General features: G+C 43.3%; 1 protein-coding gene across 1 annotated transcript; it reads left to right on the top strand.

Annotated features, from left to right (window-relative positions):
* The first annotated feature begins 33 nt into the window (after window positions 1–33).
* On the top strand, window positions 34–18,173 carry scfd1 (sec1 family domain containing 1). The gene is made up of 24 exons (XM_055863636.1): window positions 34–153; window positions 794–953; window positions 1,290–1,380; window positions 1,605–1,727; window positions 1,958–2,045; window positions 2,167–2,256; window positions 2,683–2,738; window positions 3,249–3,334; window positions 3,757–3,856; window positions 6,489–6,628; window positions 6,930–7,020; window positions 7,143–7,222; window positions 7,379–7,460; window positions 7,801–7,897; window positions 8,044–8,114; window positions 9,634–9,713; window positions 9,842–9,904; window positions 10,105–10,180; window positions 10,471–10,524; window positions 16,374–16,426; window positions 16,531–16,564; window positions 16,754–16,819; window positions 16,990–17,058; window positions 17,463–18,173. The coding sequence occupies exons 1-24, from the start codon at window positions 123–125 to the stop codon at window positions 17,484–17,486; spliced, it is 1,905 nt and encodes a 634-aa protein (XP_055719611.1). The 5' UTR covers window positions 34–122; the 3' UTR covers window positions 17,487–18,173.
* Window positions 18,174–18,212: the final 39 nt, after the last annotated feature.

Below are 18,212 nucleotides of genomic sequence, written 5' to 3' on the forward strand. Positions count from 1 at the left end.
CACATTGAGTCAAGTCTACACACTGAACTACACACCGAACTAGTGTCTACACACTGCCTCTCAACCAAGCCGCACTTGGCTGCCACGTCATCTCTTGCCCCGTCACTGCATAAACAGAAAAGATGGCCGCCTCCGTCCGGGAAAAGCAGGCAGGTCTGTCAATGGTTTCAGTCATATATTTTTGCTGAACATAGGTTGTCGAATTGTTGATTCACATTGTAACACCGACTATTTTCTCTGACCATAGCATGTTGAATAAAATACGAACTTCCACGATGGCCACCAGCCATCTTCACGAGAAAATCAATGCTAAGCTAACTTATTAGCTAGCTAACGTAAACGCGTTACAATAATATTATAAAGCAGCAACAAGTCGGATGGCTAACCTACACTTACTACTACTCTTGACTTCACTAGACACTTTGATGTGGTTGTCATGTCAAGGAACAGGAATGCCACGCAGTGAATGACTGACAGATATAACTGACTGACAGATATAACAAGTTAGCTATATCGACTGCAGTATCGTTCCTTTGGATGAGTGGCTAACTAGCTAACGCTAGCTAACTAGCTATTTCACTCATCAAACAATTTCACTCGTTGATTGGCAGAAATGGTATGGCAAAGTCCCAGTTCCCCCAGTCCTGTGCCATGTTTAGTATGGCAAAAGTGGTGGTTGTGCCAAGGGATGTGTGGTGGGATGTGCAGCACCTATTGCACAAATATTTCCAATTTACATCATCTTAAACATTGGCCAAGCATGACTTTATACTGTATTCTTCTGTGTCCCCAGCTGCATTGAAGCGCATGCTGAATTTCAACACTTCTCCGTTGAAAAACACTGCTGCCGAGCCAGTATGGAAGGTACTGATCTATGACAGGTTTGGCCAGGACATAATCTCCCCTCTACTGGCGGTCAAAGAACTACGGGACATGGGTATCACTTTGCACTTGTGAGTAACTCACAATTTGACATCACTGTAATCTACATCACTAATAATCTATTAATCCCCTTCACAAAAAGTAAATGTAGAGAACTAAAGTCATGATGCACCAGACAAATAATTAATGAGGCTGTAAAGAGTTTGAATTTGACTAATGTAACCCATCAACTGTTCAGTATCTATTGAAAATGAAGGATCTACCAGTGCAGTATATTTCAAAGGACAACAACAGTTTTGAGAGAAGTTAAATTGCAAATAAGTCCACAAACACAGCATTGACTTGGTGTCAATCAATGGACACCGTCATCTAGAAAGGTCTTCAATGTATTTGATCATTCTCTATAGGTTGCTTCATTCAGACAGAGATCCCATCCCGGATGTGCCAGCCATCTATTTTGTTATGCCGACAGAGGAGAACATTGACCGGATATGCCAAGTAAGCATCCCTCACTCAGAATATCAACATTACATCATCAGATATGATTAAACCCAGGATAGGTCTAGATATGATAAGAAAAACTGTATTGGGCCACTGAGCCTATACATTTGGTGGCCTTGGCCAGATACAATTATTTGTTGTCCAAACATTACATCCCAGACATGTAACATCCTACTAGTCAGTATATTGTTACATTCCATTGTTTTGTTTATTTTTCTCAGGACCTTCGTAACCAGCTATATGAGTCATACTATTTGAACTTCATCTCAGCCATATCCAGAAGTAAACTAGAGGATATTGCTAGTGCAGCTCTCTCAGCTAACGCTGTCACCCAGGTTACCAAGGTGAGTCCACCACACACTAGTTCACCTCTCTTCCAGGCTGTCTCTCAAATGGTACCCTATTCCCTATATAGTGCACTACTTTTTTTTCCTATAGGGCTCTGGTCAAAAGTAGTACATTATGTAGGGGATAGGGTGCCATTTGTGACTCCGTCCTAGTCATTTTCTAAAACACATCACATTACAGGGTATTGAACAGCCTTGTAACAGTAAGGTATTTTTTGCTTTCGTAGGTGTTTGATCAGTATTTGAATTTCATCACACTCGAAGATGATATGTTTATCCTCTGTAATCAAAATAAAGAGCTCATCTCCTACCATGGTGAGTTCATTGGATTCAGAAACTGTGCTAGATTGCACTTTGCCATTTTCATCAGATCTTATTCATGATTAGCTGGCATGATTGTATTTGACTTCCTGTTTTCTTATTCCCTTTTGATTAGCGATTAACAAACCGGACATCATGGACACAGAGATGGAGGCCATCATGGATACGATTGTAGACAGCCTTTTCTGCTTCTTTGTCACTCTGGGTGGGTCTTTCAACAGAATATTATTAGTGCCACAATACTATTGAGACTCCTTGAGAGAACACTGCTTTAGTATTTCAAAATACTGTAAGATTGTTTCATTTACTCAGGTGGTTCATGGTTGTACCAGTTTCTCCCTGCTAGATGGCAGCATCACTTTTGTTATTACTCACCTGAATCAAAGCGATACCAAAATCATATTTCCTAGAGAGGAACACTTTTTGAAAGTAAAGGCCAATGGTGAAAGTGTGACTATATGATGCATTGAGCAAAGTAAACCCACTGCATCCCTAACTTGCAGGTTGTATACGATTCTCAATTTTATCCTCATGTGATTCACAGCACATCCTCATATTCTCTATAGACACGCTCTGCTAAAGTCGTCAATGCTCTCTATTGGCAGTTAACAGATCCGTTTTGTTTTCTTAGGTGCTGTCCCCATAATCCGCTGTCCAAGAGGGAATGCTGCGGAGATGGTCGCGGTGGTGAGCATCATCCTTCCTCATTTATAACTCTCTGAATTCTCCTCAGCCGCTGTCAAGGGACACAGTCTGTCAGTCTAAATACACTTTGTATTATGTCTCGGCAGTGCAGACAGGGCTGGGAGAGTAGTACCCATACCCAGTGGGTACAGTGAAAGAGGAAATTAGTAATTTGAGGACGACATCCAAGTCCACCCACCTCCAAAATCCCACTGTTTGCAGACAGTATTTGCAGGTAGATTCTTGATGTGGGGAGGAATGCTGATGCAGTCAGTGTGGAAGCTGATCCTCCAAGAGAATTAATGGATGGATGCAGTGTTTCTCCTCCAGTTACACAGCACTGCTCTTTGTTCCCTATACTGCACTGCTGTGTTGTGGTGAGGGTCTCTAAGCTCTCAGTGAAACGCTGCAAGACTGTGTGCTAAGCGTATATCCGGTTAAGAAGATGTAAGGCGTCTTACCTAGCTGCATAAGAGGCAAAACTATCTAACCCAGTTTCTCTGTTTGTTGCAGAAACTTGACAAGAAGCTGAGGGAGAACCTGCGAGACGCCAGAAACAGCCTATTCACTGGAGACAATATGGGGGCCGGCCAGTTCAGGTGGGTCAGGGTGCAGACTGGTACACTGGGTATGAACCATAAAGAGAGCAGACTAGATGTAGACATTAATATCATGATTCTGTACTGTACCACGGAAGGCCTACTCCATTCCCTAAGACAAACACATAAAATGGCTTCCCACACACACACACACTGTGCTACACAATGTCTTTGTCTAACTTTGAAGTGGAAATGTGCTATTCTGCTTTTCTCCTCTCCTCTGCTCTCCAGACTCACTGAGTGGTTAGCTAGGCCTTCGATGAAGTGAAAACAGTCATGCTTCCTCTGGGAAGCTCTAAGTAGGATCTATTTCAAGTTCTCTTTTGTTTCAGCTTTGGTGGAGCAGAGAGAGAGCCTAGCCAGTGGGGAACTCTGGGTACATTTATCATCTTCTCGTTTCATCTCGCTCTCTCTCTCTCCAGCTTCCAGAGACCCCTATTTGTTCTCGCTGACCGCAACCTGGATCTTGCCACCCCTCTCCACCACACATGGACCTACCAGGCCCTCATCCACGATGTGCTGGTAAGACTAAAGGGAAGCCAGGGAATCAGGGAGAGAGAGAGAGGAGCAAATCTGTCTGTCATACTCCCACCACTCTGTTATGATGGACTTAACAGACACATCATACACTATGACAAAAACTAAGGGCTTACCCATGAGAAACGTCCACTCTATAGTCTTGAGTAATTTGTGGTGTTGTTGGGTGTATGGTATTTTGCGCTCTGTGTAGGATGAACTATGACTATGCACGGCTCAGTAGTGGGAATTGGGATTTATACAGTTGAAGTCGGAAGTTTACATCCACCTTAGACAAATACATTTAAACTCAGTTATTCACAATTCATGACATTTAATTAGAGTAAAAAATCCCTGTCTTAGGTCAGTTAGGATCACCACTTTATTTTAAGAATGTGAAATGTCAGAATAATAGTAGAGAGAATGATTTATTTCATCACATTCCCAGTGGGTCAGAAGTTTACATACACTAAATTAGTTTTTGCTAGCATTGCCTTTAAATTGTTTAACTTGGGTCATACGTTTTGGGTAGCCTTCCACAAGCTTCCCACAATAAGTTGGGTCAATTTTGGCCCATTCCTCCTGACAGAGCTGGTGAAACCGAGTCAGGTTTGTAGGCCTCCTTGCTCGAACACACTTTTTTCATTTCCGCCCACAAATTTTCTATAGGATTTAGGTCAGGGCTTTATGATGGCCACCTCAATACTTTGACTTTGTTGTCCTTAAGCCATTTTGCCACAACTTTGGAAGTATGCTTGGGGTCATTGTCCATTTGGAAGACCCATTTGCGACCAAGCTTTAACTTCCTGACTGATGTCTTGAGATGTTGCTTCAATATATCCACATAATTTTCTATTTTGTGAAGTGCACCAGTCCCTCCTTCAGCAAAGCCGCCTCACAAAATGATGCTGCCACCCCCGTGCTTCACGGTTAGGATGGTGTTCTTCGGCTTGCAAGCCTCCCCCTTTTTTATCCAAACATAACGACGGTCATTATGGCCAAACAGTTTTTATTTTTGTTTCATCAGACCAGAGGACATTTCTCCAAAAAGTACGATCTTTGTTCCCATGTGCAGTTGCAAACCGTAGTCTGGCTTTTTTATGGCGGTTTTGGAGCAGTGTCTTCTTCCTTGCTGAACGGCCTTTCAGGTTATGTCGATATAGGACTCGTTTTACTGTTGATATAGATACTTTTGTACCTGTTTCCAGCATCTTCACAAGGTCCTTTGCTGTTGTTCTAGGATTGATTTGCACTTTTCGCACCAAAGTACGTTCATCTCTAGGAGACAGAACGCGTCTCCTTCCTGAGTGGTATGACGGCTTCGGGGTTCCATGGTGTTTATACTTGCGTACTGTTGTTTGTACAGATGAATGTGGTACCTTCAGGCGTTTGGAAATTGCTCCCAAGGATGAAACAGACTTGTGGAGGTCTACACATTTTTTTCTGAGGTCTTGGCTGATTTCTTTTGATTTTCCCATGATGTCAAGCAAAGAGGCACTGAGTTTGAAGGTAGGCCTTGAAATACATCCACAGCTACACCACTAATTGACTCAAATGATGTCAATTAGCCTATCAGAAGCTTCTAAAGCCATGACATAATTTTCTGGAATTTTCCAAGCTGTTTAAAGGCACAGTCAACTTTGAGAATGTAAACTTCTGACTCTGAATTATTAACTTCTGATTTATAAGTGAAATAATCTGTCTGTAAACAATTGTTGGAAAAATTACTTGTGTCATGCACAAAGTAGATGTCCTAACCGACTTGCCAAAACTATAGTTTGTAAACAAGAAATTTGTGGAGTGGTTGAAAAACGAGTTTTAATGACTCCAACCTAAGTGTATGTAAACTTCAACTGTATATATACACTGCTCAAAGAAATAAAGGGAACACTTAAACAACACCTGCAGAACCATTCCTTTTTTGGGGGTGTCTTTCTAAATGCCTATAATTTCCACCTTTTGTCTATTCCATTTGCACAACAGCATGTGAAATTTATTGTCAATCAGTGTTGCTTCCTAAGTGGACAGTTTGATTTCACAGAAGTGTGATTGACTTGAAGTTACATTGTGTTGTTTAAGTGTTCCCTTTATTTTTTTGAGCAGTGTATATAAGGTGTGTGATTTTCAAGGTAGCGCTACTGCAATGACCTTGTGTGTAAGATTAAGAATAGATTAAATGCTGTGGTATGTGCTCAGTGCGTTGACCTGTGCCAGAAGTCATAAATATTTGTGAGGAACCAATTTCCAGCATCCCTGCCTTAAAATGATTTCTGGTGTAAAATGTACAATCCCGTCTCCTCTCTTAGTTTTCAGCATCACGAGTCCTTTGTTTTAACCTCAATATATTTATGACAACGGTTGTTATTTTGAATGTAAGTATTATGATGATGTAAGTAGATATCAGTGTTTATCCCAGAGGTATCTATGGACCAGTCTTTTTTTCCGATGATGTAAGCAGAAATATGACCAGACTACACATCCAATAGGATCTCTGTCAGACACCAACCACCATCCCAACACTGAAAAAAAGAATCACTCAGAAATGACTCTATTTGCAGGAAAAATACTATCCGTAGTAGAAATGATTTTGCTGTGTGTGTGACTCTAATGTATTTCTGTGTGTGTGTGAGTGTCCTAGGACTTCCACCTGAACAGGGTCAGTATGGACGAGTCTGTGGGGTCAGAAGCTTCCCCTTCCGGAGCCAGACCCAAGAAGAAAAATAAGAAGAGTTATGACCTCACAGCCGCAGACAAATTCTGGCAGAAACACAAGGGCAGGTTAGGAACTCACTTGTGGTGATTACTGATTCAGCGGGTAGCATGTGGCCGAGGCTTTATAACTAGGTAGCAACAGTATATTCCAAGCTTTGCTTGTTAGAAACTCCATTCCATTGACTAAAGTGTGATTTAAACTACTGATTTAGAAGGTAGTCTGCGTTTGATGCTTTATAACTCAATAGTAACAGTATATTTCAAACCATTTTTAGAGTTATGCTTTATAACGCAGTAGCAACAGTATATTTCAATCTTTGCTGTAGTGAAGGTCTTCTTGGCTGAGGGCTTGTTTTGACTCTTCCAGCCCGTTCCCGGAGGTGGCTGAGTCTGTACAGGAGGAGTTAGACACGTACCGAGCCCAGGAGGACGAGGTCAAACGCCTCAAGAGCATCATGGTAAGAAGGGCGGTTTTCTAGAGCTGTTCAATGAAGTAGTCTCACTGAAAACCTGTAGTCTGAAGTAGTCTCACTCACACCTGCAAATTCCCTGCTAAAATAAGACTTTTGATCTTCTCCAGGGGTTGGAGGGTGAGGATGAGGGAGCCATTAGTAGTATTAGTATGTCAGACAACACCGCAAAACTTACCTCAGCTGTCAGGTGAGCATCATTCTAGAATTTTCCTTTTATTTGAACTAGGCTAGTCAATTAAGAACAGATTCTTATTTACAATAACGGCCTACCCGTATATGTAAATATACAGTATTTCTGTATTATTATTTATGTGCCAAAACTGTTCTGTGTTTCCTCTACTAGCTCCCTACCAGAGCTTCTGGAGAAGAAGAGGCTGATTGACCTCCACACTAACGTAGCCACCGCCGTTCTGGATCACATTAAGGTTAGTATTAAACCCGGTCATGGCCTGTCAATGTGTTTTCCATGTGTAGATAGAGGGGGTTCTCTCTGTGTCCATAGTGCGCTGCATCCCATTAACACTTGTTTCAGATATTAAACATGTATGGAAGACTGCTGTGCACATCCTCTTGACGTGGACTAAGTTAAGTGTACCTATTACGCCCACATACACATTAAGACCACTTCCATTTTTGGTGTAGCGATGCAGTGCCTTAGACCGCTGCACCACTCGGGGAGCCCTTCATTTGATCATTTTAACAAAAATATAGACAATTCCTTATAGGTACTCTTTCCCTAATGTGTAACTTCTGTGACCCATCCAGAGCCGTAAACTGGACGTGTACTTTGAGTATGAGGAGAAGCTGATGAGCAAATCCACCCTGGAAAAGTCTTTACTGGACATCATCAGTGACCCTGACGGTAGATGTGCCTCTGTGCTTATCTTTGCCAGAAATAACATAAATCATACATGTGCTATCTCGTGTACTTCGTCAAGGGTCGGAAATACCTGAGGTGCCTGTTGATGTAAGGTTTGTTAAGCAACTTTGTTTTTGTCTTTGTGACAGCGGGAACACCAGAGGACAAGATGAGACTGTTTCTGATTTTCTACATCACAGCCCTGCAACCCCCTTCAGAGGTGAGGCCTGTCCCCCACTTAACCCTTACCCTATCAAACACATGCATACTGGACTTAACCCTGTCCCTATCAAAAACATACTAGACTCAAATCACACATTCTCTCACCATCAAACACATGCCAAACTAGACTCAATCACCGGTCAGAGAGGAGCCACAAGATACAGGCCCCTTTTGTCAGGGAACTCTGTTGATCTGTCTGATTCACTACGGTCATATGCAGTATCATGTCCAATGGATCCAAAAATGGCACAATAGCAACCTCAATGGAGACACTTTGTGGTCTCACTGGATGTGGTAGTCTTAGTAACAGCACAATATACAATATGAAAAACCTTGGCCCTGGCTTGCGTTTCATTGTTTAGAACACCAAACATCAATTCTCAAATCATTTTTTCGCATGATATTCAAACCAGCTTTTCTTCTTACAACATTCAAAAGCTTTATTGTTCGATATGACACGTTAGAGCAGGTTCCAGGAACATCGATACCCTTTGAAGCCGAGGCCAAATGTCATTACTCCAGAAGTCCAATAATGCTAGCTTGTTCTGTTCTGAGCATCGCAAGGCCCTCTGTATAGGAGGACACCCAGCTCTCCACTATGACTGTGGGTTCTACGTCTGCTTTCTTCAGGGAGGTGGCGCAGCTCAGGGACTAGCCTCTTAGGGACCCTGCTAAGACTTGGAAGACCCTAATACTGGCTCTGCTTCAAGCCCTGTCACCACCACCTCAGTAACCACAGTTCACCACAGAGGAGTGAAGTCAAGTCCCTCCAGCCGCCAGCTCCAAAGAGCTGGGAGGATGCCAGGGGCCGTATTCACAGAGTCTCTGAGTAGGAGCACGGATCGAGGATCAGTTCCCTGCTCGTCCATATAATCGTTTTCATTATCATCTAAAAGGCAAAACTGATCCTAGATCAGCACTCCTGCTCTGAGGAGCATTAATATGGGCCCAGGTTTCTGGCTGCGGCTGCAGGCTGGGATCAGCGTTAGGATCAGGCTGTCCTGGAGCATCATGTTGATCAATGGTCTTCCTAATAGCCCTTCTCCTCTGAGATGCCATTCTGTTTTCCCGGCCTGACAGCTGAAGTCAAGCAGGAAATCTTTTTCCACCGCCAACGTCTTGTGGTATTCCTCCTTTCATCTCTGTCCCCCCTTTAACCTGAACCCGTCCAGGGCCGATTATTACCATGGGATTACCCTCTCCTCTCTGGTCCATTATCCAGTTGGTCCAGTATGTACATTTTTAAGGTTATTTGTTTTCCCAGGATGCTGTGGTGTAACATCAGTTTAGTTACATTAAAAAGTACTTGTTTCTGCCACCCTAATGTACTGATGATACCACCATACACGTGTCACACTCTGTTTTAGGATGACTAGGTTTTTATTTCTTCAAGCTTTTTTAAGTCCCTGGTCGGTAAATTCCCTACTAATACTCAAATGCCTGCTCAATCACTTGTATGTTTTACCTTGGTGAAAACATGCATGCTGTTATCTTACTGGGGGTTTTCTGTGTTTCAGAGTGATCTGGACCAATACAAGAAGGCTCTTCTAGAAACTGGCTGCGACCTGTCCTCTCTCAACTACATCAAGCAGTGGAAGTAAGACATTACAAGCGAGCTTGCATTCTCATCATATAATGCTTCATACATGCAGAACCAAACCGATAATAAAACACATTGTTTTGGGTTCTTTCAAGGAGCTTATTATGAATCATTTGTTTTGCCAGGGCTTTCACAAAGATTGCTGCCACACCATCTAACTATGGGAACAGCGGTGTGAAACCTATGGGGTAAGAAAGAGAGAGCACTCTCTGTTGCGTCCCAAACGGCACCTTATTCCCTACACAGTACACTACTTTTGACCAGGTTAGTGTACTATGTAGGGAATAGGGTGCCATTTGGGACATTGCAGAGTTTCCCTTGTTTCAGGGGTCCCATAGACCTAACCCCCGTGCTGACCCTGTCCTCCTCCTGTCTCTCTATCCCACAGCCTCTTCTCTAGAGTGATGAACTCTGGCTCCCAGTTTGTCATGGAGGGGGTGAAACACCTGGTGCTTAAACAGCATGTGAGTAGCTTTACACACACACACACACAGAATTATGCACAGAAACACACATGCAGAATGAGTGATACTGAATGTCTCTTAATAGACAGATGAGAGGAGCCGTCTCATCATGATACTGTCTGTATATGTGTTTTCAAAATGTCCAGATGTCCCTTGGCTTTGATGGGAAGGTTTTGCCTGAAGACATGTATGATAATATCTCACGCGGCTGCTCGTTGGAGTCAGTCTGTAGTGATTAATTACGGTACCTGGTGAGAAAGAACAGAGTATTTAAAGTGTTTTTCTTTCAGAACCTGCCAGTCACGCGTATCCTGGACAACCTGATGGAGATGAAGTCCAATCCGGTGAGTCTCCTCTCTTCCCTCTCTTCTCTCCTCCCCCTCTACTGTGGACATTCCTCTATGTTTCTGCTTTGTTGCACCATCATATTCAGGAGGGAAGCATGGTGATGAATACAGTGGCAACGAGATGAACAACCTGATGGGGGTCTCATGTCTGCAGTCGGACACTTCTCCAATCATGCCCCCTTCTGATTAGATCAAAACTTTGATTACATCAAAACTATGAAATAACACATATGGAATCATGTAGTAACCAAAAAACGGATAAACAAATCAAAATATATTTGAGATTCTTCAAAGTAGCCACCCTTTGCCTTGATCAATCAAGTTTCAAGTTTATTTTATATAGCCCTTCGTACATCAGCTAATGTCTCGAAGTGCTGTACAGAGAACCAGCCTAAAACCCCAAACAGCTAGAATGCAGGTGTAGAAGCACGGTGGCTAGGAAAAACTCCCTAGAAAGCCAAAACCTAGGAAGAAACCTAGAGAGGAACCAGGCTATGAGGGGTGGCCAGTCCTCTTCTGGCTGTGCCGGGTGGAGATTATAACAGAACTATGCCAAGATGTTCAAAAATGTTCATAAGTGACAAGCATGGTCAAATAATAATCATGAATAATATTCAGTTGGCTTTTCATAGCCGATCATTAAGAGTTGAAAACAGCAGGTCTGGGACAGGTAGGGGTTCCGTAACCGCAGGCAGAACCGTTGAAACTGGAATAGCAGCAAGGCCAGGCGGACTGGGGGCAGCAGGGAGTCGTCCTGACGTATGGTCCTAGGGCTCAGGTTCTCAGAGAGAGAAAGAAAGAGAGAACGAGAGAATTAGAGAAAGCATACTTAAATTCACACAGGACACTGGATAAGACAGGAGAAGTACTCCAGGTATAACCAACTGACCCTAGCCCCCCGACACAAACTACTACAGCATAAATACTGGAGGCTGAGACAGGAGCGGTCAGGAGACACTGTGGCCCCATCCGAAGATACCCCCGGACAGGGCCAAATAGGAAGGATATAACCCCACCCACTTTGCCAAAGCACAGCCCCCGCACCACTGGAGGGATATCTTCAACCACCAACTTATAATCCTGAGACAAGGCCGAGTATAGCCAACAAAGATCTCCACCACAGCACAAACCAAGGGGGGGCGCCAACCCAGACAGGAAGATCACGTCAGTAACTCAACCCACTCAAGTGACGCACCCCTCCCAGGGACGGCATGAAAGAGCACCAGTAAGCCAGTGACTCAGCCCCTGTAACAGGGTTAGAGGCAGAGAATCCCAGTGGAGAGAGGGGAACCGGCCAGGCAGAGACAGCAAGGGCGGTTCGTTGCTCCAGAGCCTTTCCGTTCACCTTCACACTCCTGGGCCAGACTACACTCAATCATATGACCTACTGAAGAGATAAGTCTTCAGTAAAGACTTAAAGGTTGAGACCGAGTCTGCGTCTCTCACATGGGTAGGCAGACTGTTCCATAAAAATGGAGATCTATAGAAGAAAGCCCTACCTCCCGCTGTTTGCTTAGAAATTCTAGGGACAATTAGGAGGCCTGCGTCTTGTGACCGTAGCGTACGTATTGGTATGTACGGCAGGACCAACTCGGAAAGATAGGTAGGAGCAAGCCCATGTAACGCTTTATAGGTTAACAGTAAAACATTGAAATCAGCCCTTGCCTTAACAGGAAGCCAGTGTAGGGAAGCTAGCACTGGAGTAATATGATCAAATTTCTTGGTTCTAGTCAGGATTCTAGCAGCCGTATTTAGCACTAACTGAAGTTTATTTAGTGCTTTATCCGGGTAGCCGGAAAGTAGAGCATTGCAGTAGTCTAACCTAGAAGTAACAAATGCATGGATTAATTTTTCTGCATAATTTTTGGACAGAAAATGTCTGATTTTTGCAATGTTACGTAGATGGAAAAAAGCTGTCCTTGAAACAGTCTTGATATGTTCGTCAAAAGAGAGATCAGGGTCAAGAGTAACGCCGAGGTCCTTCACAGTTTTATTTGAGACGACTTTACAACCATCAAGATGAATTGTCAGATTTAACAGAAGATCTCTTTGTTTCTTGGGACCTAGAACAAGCATCTCTGTTTTGTCCGAGTTTAAAAGTAGAACGTTTTCAGCCATCCACTTCCTTATGTCTGAAACACAGGCTTCTAGCGAGGGCAATTTTGGGGCTTCACCATGTTTCATTGAAATGTACAGCTGTGTGTCATCCGCATAGCAGTGAAAGTTAACATTATGTTTTCGAATAACATCCCCAAGAGGTAAAATATATAGTTAAAACAATAGTGGTCCTAAAACGGAACCTTGAGGAACACCGAAATGCACAGTTGATTTGTCAGAGGACAAACCATTCACAGAGACAAACTGATATCTTTCCGACAGGTAAGATCTAAACCAGGCCAGAACTGGTCCGTGTAGACCAATTTGGGTTTCCAGTCTCTCCAAAAGAATGTGGTGATCGATGGTGTCAAAGGCAGCACTAAGGTCTAGTAGCACGAGGACAGATGCAGAGCCTCGGTCTGACGCCACCAAAAGGTCATTTACCACCTTCACAAGTGCAGTCTCAGTGCTATGATGGGGTCTAAAACCAGACTGAAGCATTTCGTATACATTGTTTGTCTTCAGAAAGGCAGTGAGTTGCTGCGCAACAGCTTTTTCTAAAATTTTTGAGAGGAATGGAAGATTCGATATAGGCCGATAGTTTTTTATATTTTCCGGTTTAAGGTTTGGCTTTTTCAAGAGAGGCTTTATCACTGCCACTTTTAGTGAGTTTGGTACACATCCGGTGGATAGAGAGCTGTTTATTATGTTCAACATAGGAGGGCCAAGCACAGGAAGCAGCTCTTTCAGCAGTTTAGTAGGAATATGATCCAGTATGCAGCTTGAAGGTTTAGAGGCCATGATTATTTTCATCATTGTGTCAAGAGATATAGTACTAAAACACTTAAGTGTCTCTCCCGATCCCAGGCCTTGGCAGAGCTGTGCAGATCCAGGACAGCTAAGCCCTGGAGGAATACGCAGATTCAAAGAGGAGTCCGTAATTTGCTTTCTAATGGTCATGATCTTTTCCTCAAAGAAGTTCATGAATTTATTACTGCTGAAGTGAAAGCCATCCTCTCTTGGGGAATGCTGCTTTTTAGTTAGCTTTGCAACAGTATCAAAAATAAATTTTGGATTGTTCTTATTTTCGTCGATTAAGTTGGAAAAGTAGGATGATCGAGCAGCAGTGAGGGCTCTTCGGTACTGTCTTTCCAAGCTAGTCGGAAGACTTCCAGTTTGGTGTGGCGCCATTTCCGTTCCAATTTCCTGGAAGCTTGCTTCAAAGCTCGGGTATTTTCTGTATACCAGGGAGCTAGTTTCTTATGACAAATGTTTTTCGTTTTTAGGGGTGCAACTGCATCTAGGGTATTGCGCAAGGTTAAATTGAGTTCCTCAGTTAAGTGGTTAACTGATTTTTGTCCTCCGACGTCATTGGGTAGGCAGAAGGAGTCTGGAAGGGCATCAAGGAATTTTTGTGTTGTCTGAGAATTTATAGCACGACTTTTGATACTCCTTGGTTGGGGTCTGAGCAGATTATTTGTTGCGATTGCAAACGTAAAAAAATTGATGACAGCTTTGCACACAGCTTTGCAGATTATTTGTTGCGATTGCAAACGTAATAAAATTGATGACAGCTTTGCACACTCTTGGCATTCTCTCAACCAGCTTCATAAGGTCGTCACCTGGAATGCATTAGCTACAGTTGCTGCCTTTATTAAAAAATCTAGTCCGTCTTCACAATATGTGAAAAATAATGTATAACCCTTGAATGAGTAGGTGTGTCCAAACTTTTGACTGGTACTGTACCTGCGGATGACCTAGTGTTTAAGTCAAGTCAGTCAGTCATGTGCATAACAATATAGAAATGCCAGGGAGCTTCTGCTACAGCAGACATAGGGGCATGCCTCCCCAGATGGCACCCTATTTCCTATATATAGTGCACTACTTTTGACCAGAGCCGTATAGGCCCTGGTCAAAAATTTTGCACTATGTAGGGAGTAGGGTGCCATTTGGGATGCCGCCCCAGTGATTAAAAACAGCTCTGCGAGTGTGGCCTGGCCTGATCTGCTCTGGGGGCTCCACGGTTGTGCGAAACCCTAGCTGCTAGCTGTCTGCAGGGGCTGCAATAGAGCACATGGGCAGCACTGTGGACTCTCAATCCTCTCTGGGAGGACAGGCGCACACTGAACGTGGAGATTAAGTTACAGCTAACCCAGAAGCTCTCTCTACACTCCCTCATCTCGCTCTCAGCTCCTTACCGGCTTACCCTGAAGCAGAGGTAAGGTCCACTGAAAATCATTCACAAGCCATCCTCTGTGCACTCAACACTACACTTGTTAGTGTAGGCCACCAGACTTGAGGGAGGTCCCCTATTCCCCTCTGTGGTCCGTGTCTAATTTTCCCTGGATCAGCTGCTACATCTATAGAGGCGTTACATCAACTTAGTCCCTTTGTGATTACAATCTCTCACAGGTCCATAAACATTTGGGGAATGATAATATGAACAAACGCTTTTCAATTTCCATTAGCTCCGTTCCGTCTTGTGTCAGCGTCCCAGGTGGCACCCTATTCCCTTCAAAGTGCCTGTAGGGCTCTACTTAAAAGTAGTGCGCTTTATAGGGAATAGGGTACCATTTGGCACTCATACTGTGTCTCTACAGCCAGGAGGGAGCAGGGATTACAGGATTCTGTTACTGGCTTTAGATGCCCCCCAACCCCTATCCCCACCTCTCCAAACACTGAATTGGACATAACAATATTATCATTTTCTCAGCTACTGGAATTACAGTGCACTGTACAAAGCGCTTCTTGTTCGGTGAGCCGAGAAGGAGACGGGCACATCAGTCCAAATTCAACAGCCTCCATCCTCCTCTCCCCACCCCTGTCCCGCATCCGATGGCCCTCTTGGACAGGTGTAATCTATCGGTGGTTCTTCTGTGTGAACACAATGCCATTCCTCTCCCAGGCAGGTTTAGCAGTGTGTTCAGGTTTGATATCAGAAGCCCTCTGCTGAAATGCCTCTCTCCTGTGTGGGGAAAGACGATAGCACAAAAATCTGGAGCATCTAGTCAGTTCAGAGAGACAGGGAGCTCCTCTTTCACCAGCCTGACTGCAAAGTATTTTCTCTTCTGGTGAAGAATGTGAGTGGGCCACGGCTCTGCCAGATAGAGGGAGATGCATTCGGTCCATTGGGAAGAGAGGAGAGAGACTAGGGATGCATCCTAAATGGCAACCTATTTAGTGCACTACTTTTGACCAGGGCCAATAGGGCTTTGTTGTGAATTGTTAGATATGTTGTGTATTGTTAGATATTACTGCACTGTTGGAGCCAGGAACACAAGCATTTCCACTACACCCGCAATAACATCTGCTAAATATGTGTATGTGACCAATACAATTTGATTTGGTCAAAAGGAGTACTCTATAGGGAATAGGATGCCATTTGGGACGCAGGCCAGACTAAAGACTTGGTTCTGGGTTTAAGGAGGATGTATCCGAGAGGGAGGAAACTCCACTGATCCTATGTAAGACTAGTTCTGGTAAATGTGACGTTTCTGTTGAAATCATGCAGGTGTTCTCTGAATCTGAATTCTGCCTGATCTGATCGCACTTGAGTCAATAGGTTGACTTTGTCTCACAGGACCCATGCTTATGCAGGAGTTGCTTTTAATAAGAGGAACTGGGTGACCTTGAGCAATGGGGGGGGGGGATTTTGGTGTTTCTAGAATTGTCAGAAAATGGTCTCTCTCTTGTTGTTCATGTGATGTATACGTTTGTTGGTGTATTGCTGATGTGTTTCTGATCTGCAGGAGACGGATGACTACAGATACTTTGATCCCAAGATGCTGCGCGGCAGTGAGAGGTACGACTTCAACAGCTCCAAGGATAGCAGTTAAGGCCTCTAAATAGTCATGTGCATTTTCTGTCCGTAAGATCTTTGTCTAAACACTCCTGTTCTCCCAACAGCTCAACCCCAAGGAACAAGAACCCGTTTCAAGAGGTGAGTCCTGCCATGGTCAGCAGACAGACGCACAAACAGGGCCTCCACTAAATCCAGTAACTGCTGTGTGTTGTCCTGGTGCCTGTCTTGGACTCAATGTATGACGGGGGGGGCACACTACTCTGTGTATATTATGTACATGAACCTAGCAGCCTCAACCTGTCAGTGAGATCTCGCCTTCTGTTTCAGGCTATCGTCTTTGTGGTCGGAGGAGGAAACTACATAGAATATCAAAACCTGGTGGACTACACAAAGGTAAACTATCACTCCAAATTGTTTTCGTTTTTCGTTTTTTTTTAATGAATGTTTTATTAAAATGTCTACATGTCACATTGTGACAAAAGTTTCCATTGTATTTTGTGAAACCTCTTCATGTTTTCAGTAGAGTTCTTTTGAACAACGTGTATTTTGTGGCATCCTTTTAGGCAAAGCCAGGGAAGAGGGTGCTGTACGGATGCAGTGAGCTCTTCAATGCAGGGCAGTTCATCAAACAGGTAGGAGGACCACCAGCCTTTGTGTGCGTCCCAAATGGCACCCTATTACCAATATAGTGCACTACTACCCTATGTGGCCCTGGTCAAAAGTAGTGCACTGAATAGGGAAACTGCATTGTTGGTTAAGGGCTTGTAAGTAAGCATTTCACTGTAAGGTCTACTACACCTGTTGTATTTGGTGCATGTGACAAATAAAATTTGTCAAGGGTACCATTTGGGAAGCAGACTTTTTGTTGAGTAATATCAATAATTTAAGCCTGACTCATAATATGGAATGATGACACCCATATTGTGGGTTTGTGTTAAATCACCTACGTTAAATCACCTACGATCAACACAAGTTGATCGTAGATTTCTGGTAGTGAGATGTGTTTTTTATTGTTTCTCCGTGTTTGTCTCCACAGCTATCCTCACTCGGCCAAAAGTAAAAGCAAGAAAACATATGAACACTTTCTTTTCTTCGATTCCATTTCTCCTAAATACTCACAACTGCAATCAAGACCTCTCTAATCATTGATGATCGTTTTAAGTTCCTCTAGATTCTGTCTCTCGCTCGCTCTCTCTCTCTTTCTCTCTCTCTCTGATATTCCATGTGTTTTATCATGTGTACCATACTTACATTGTTTGCTTAAAGGCCCATTCCAGTCAAAAACATGATTTCCTGTGTTTTATATTTCCATACTATGAGGTTGGGGAAAATATTGCAAAAAATCTGATAATGCCTTTTTAGTGTAAGAGCTTTTTGAAAAGACCACCTGAAATGATTGCCTGTTTTGTTGGGATGGAGTTTTGGCCTGCCTGGTGAGTTCACCAGGTGGTAAATTAGTTCATAGATGAAAGAGTTCCAAACCTCTCTGTCAATAACAGATAGTTTTCAGTTTTCCCCTCCTCACTCAGACCACTCCGACAGTCCTAACAAAATTCTTGTTTGAGAAATTGCTCTTGCTAAGAAGCTATTTTTGTTACTTTTTGACCATTTTAATTGAAAACAATCGCAGTAAGGTACTTAATTGTTACCCAGAAATGATTTGATATTGATATAAAAACATCTGCATTGGGCCTTTAACTAATTTGCTTTGCACTCTCAACAAATAAAGTTGAATAGTCTTACTCAACACGGTTGCTGTGTAGTGTATCTAGTGTATCAACCAGAG

The sequence above is a fragment of the Salvelinus fontinalis genome, chromosome 15 (assembly GCF_029448725.1).
Source record: "Salvelinus fontinalis isolate EN_2023a chromosome 15, ASM2944872v1, whole genome shotgun sequence".
In the NCBI taxonomy this organism is placed as follows: Eukaryota; Metazoa; Chordata; class Actinopteri; order Salmoniformes; family Salmonidae; genus Salvelinus; species Salvelinus fontinalis.

Coding starts and splice junctions, on each gene's coding strand:
- scfd1 (XM_055863636.1), top strand. CDS start 123: ATGGCCGCCTCCGTCCGGGAAAAGCAGGCAG. Junction 154..793: donor CGTCCGGGAAAAGCAGGCAG/GTCTGTCAATGG, acceptor CTGTGTCCCCAG/CTGCATTGAAGCGCATGCTG. Junction 9,714..9,841: donor AACTACATCAAGCAGTGGAA/GTAAGACATTAC, acceptor TTGTTTTGCCAG/GGCTTTCACAAAGATTGCTG.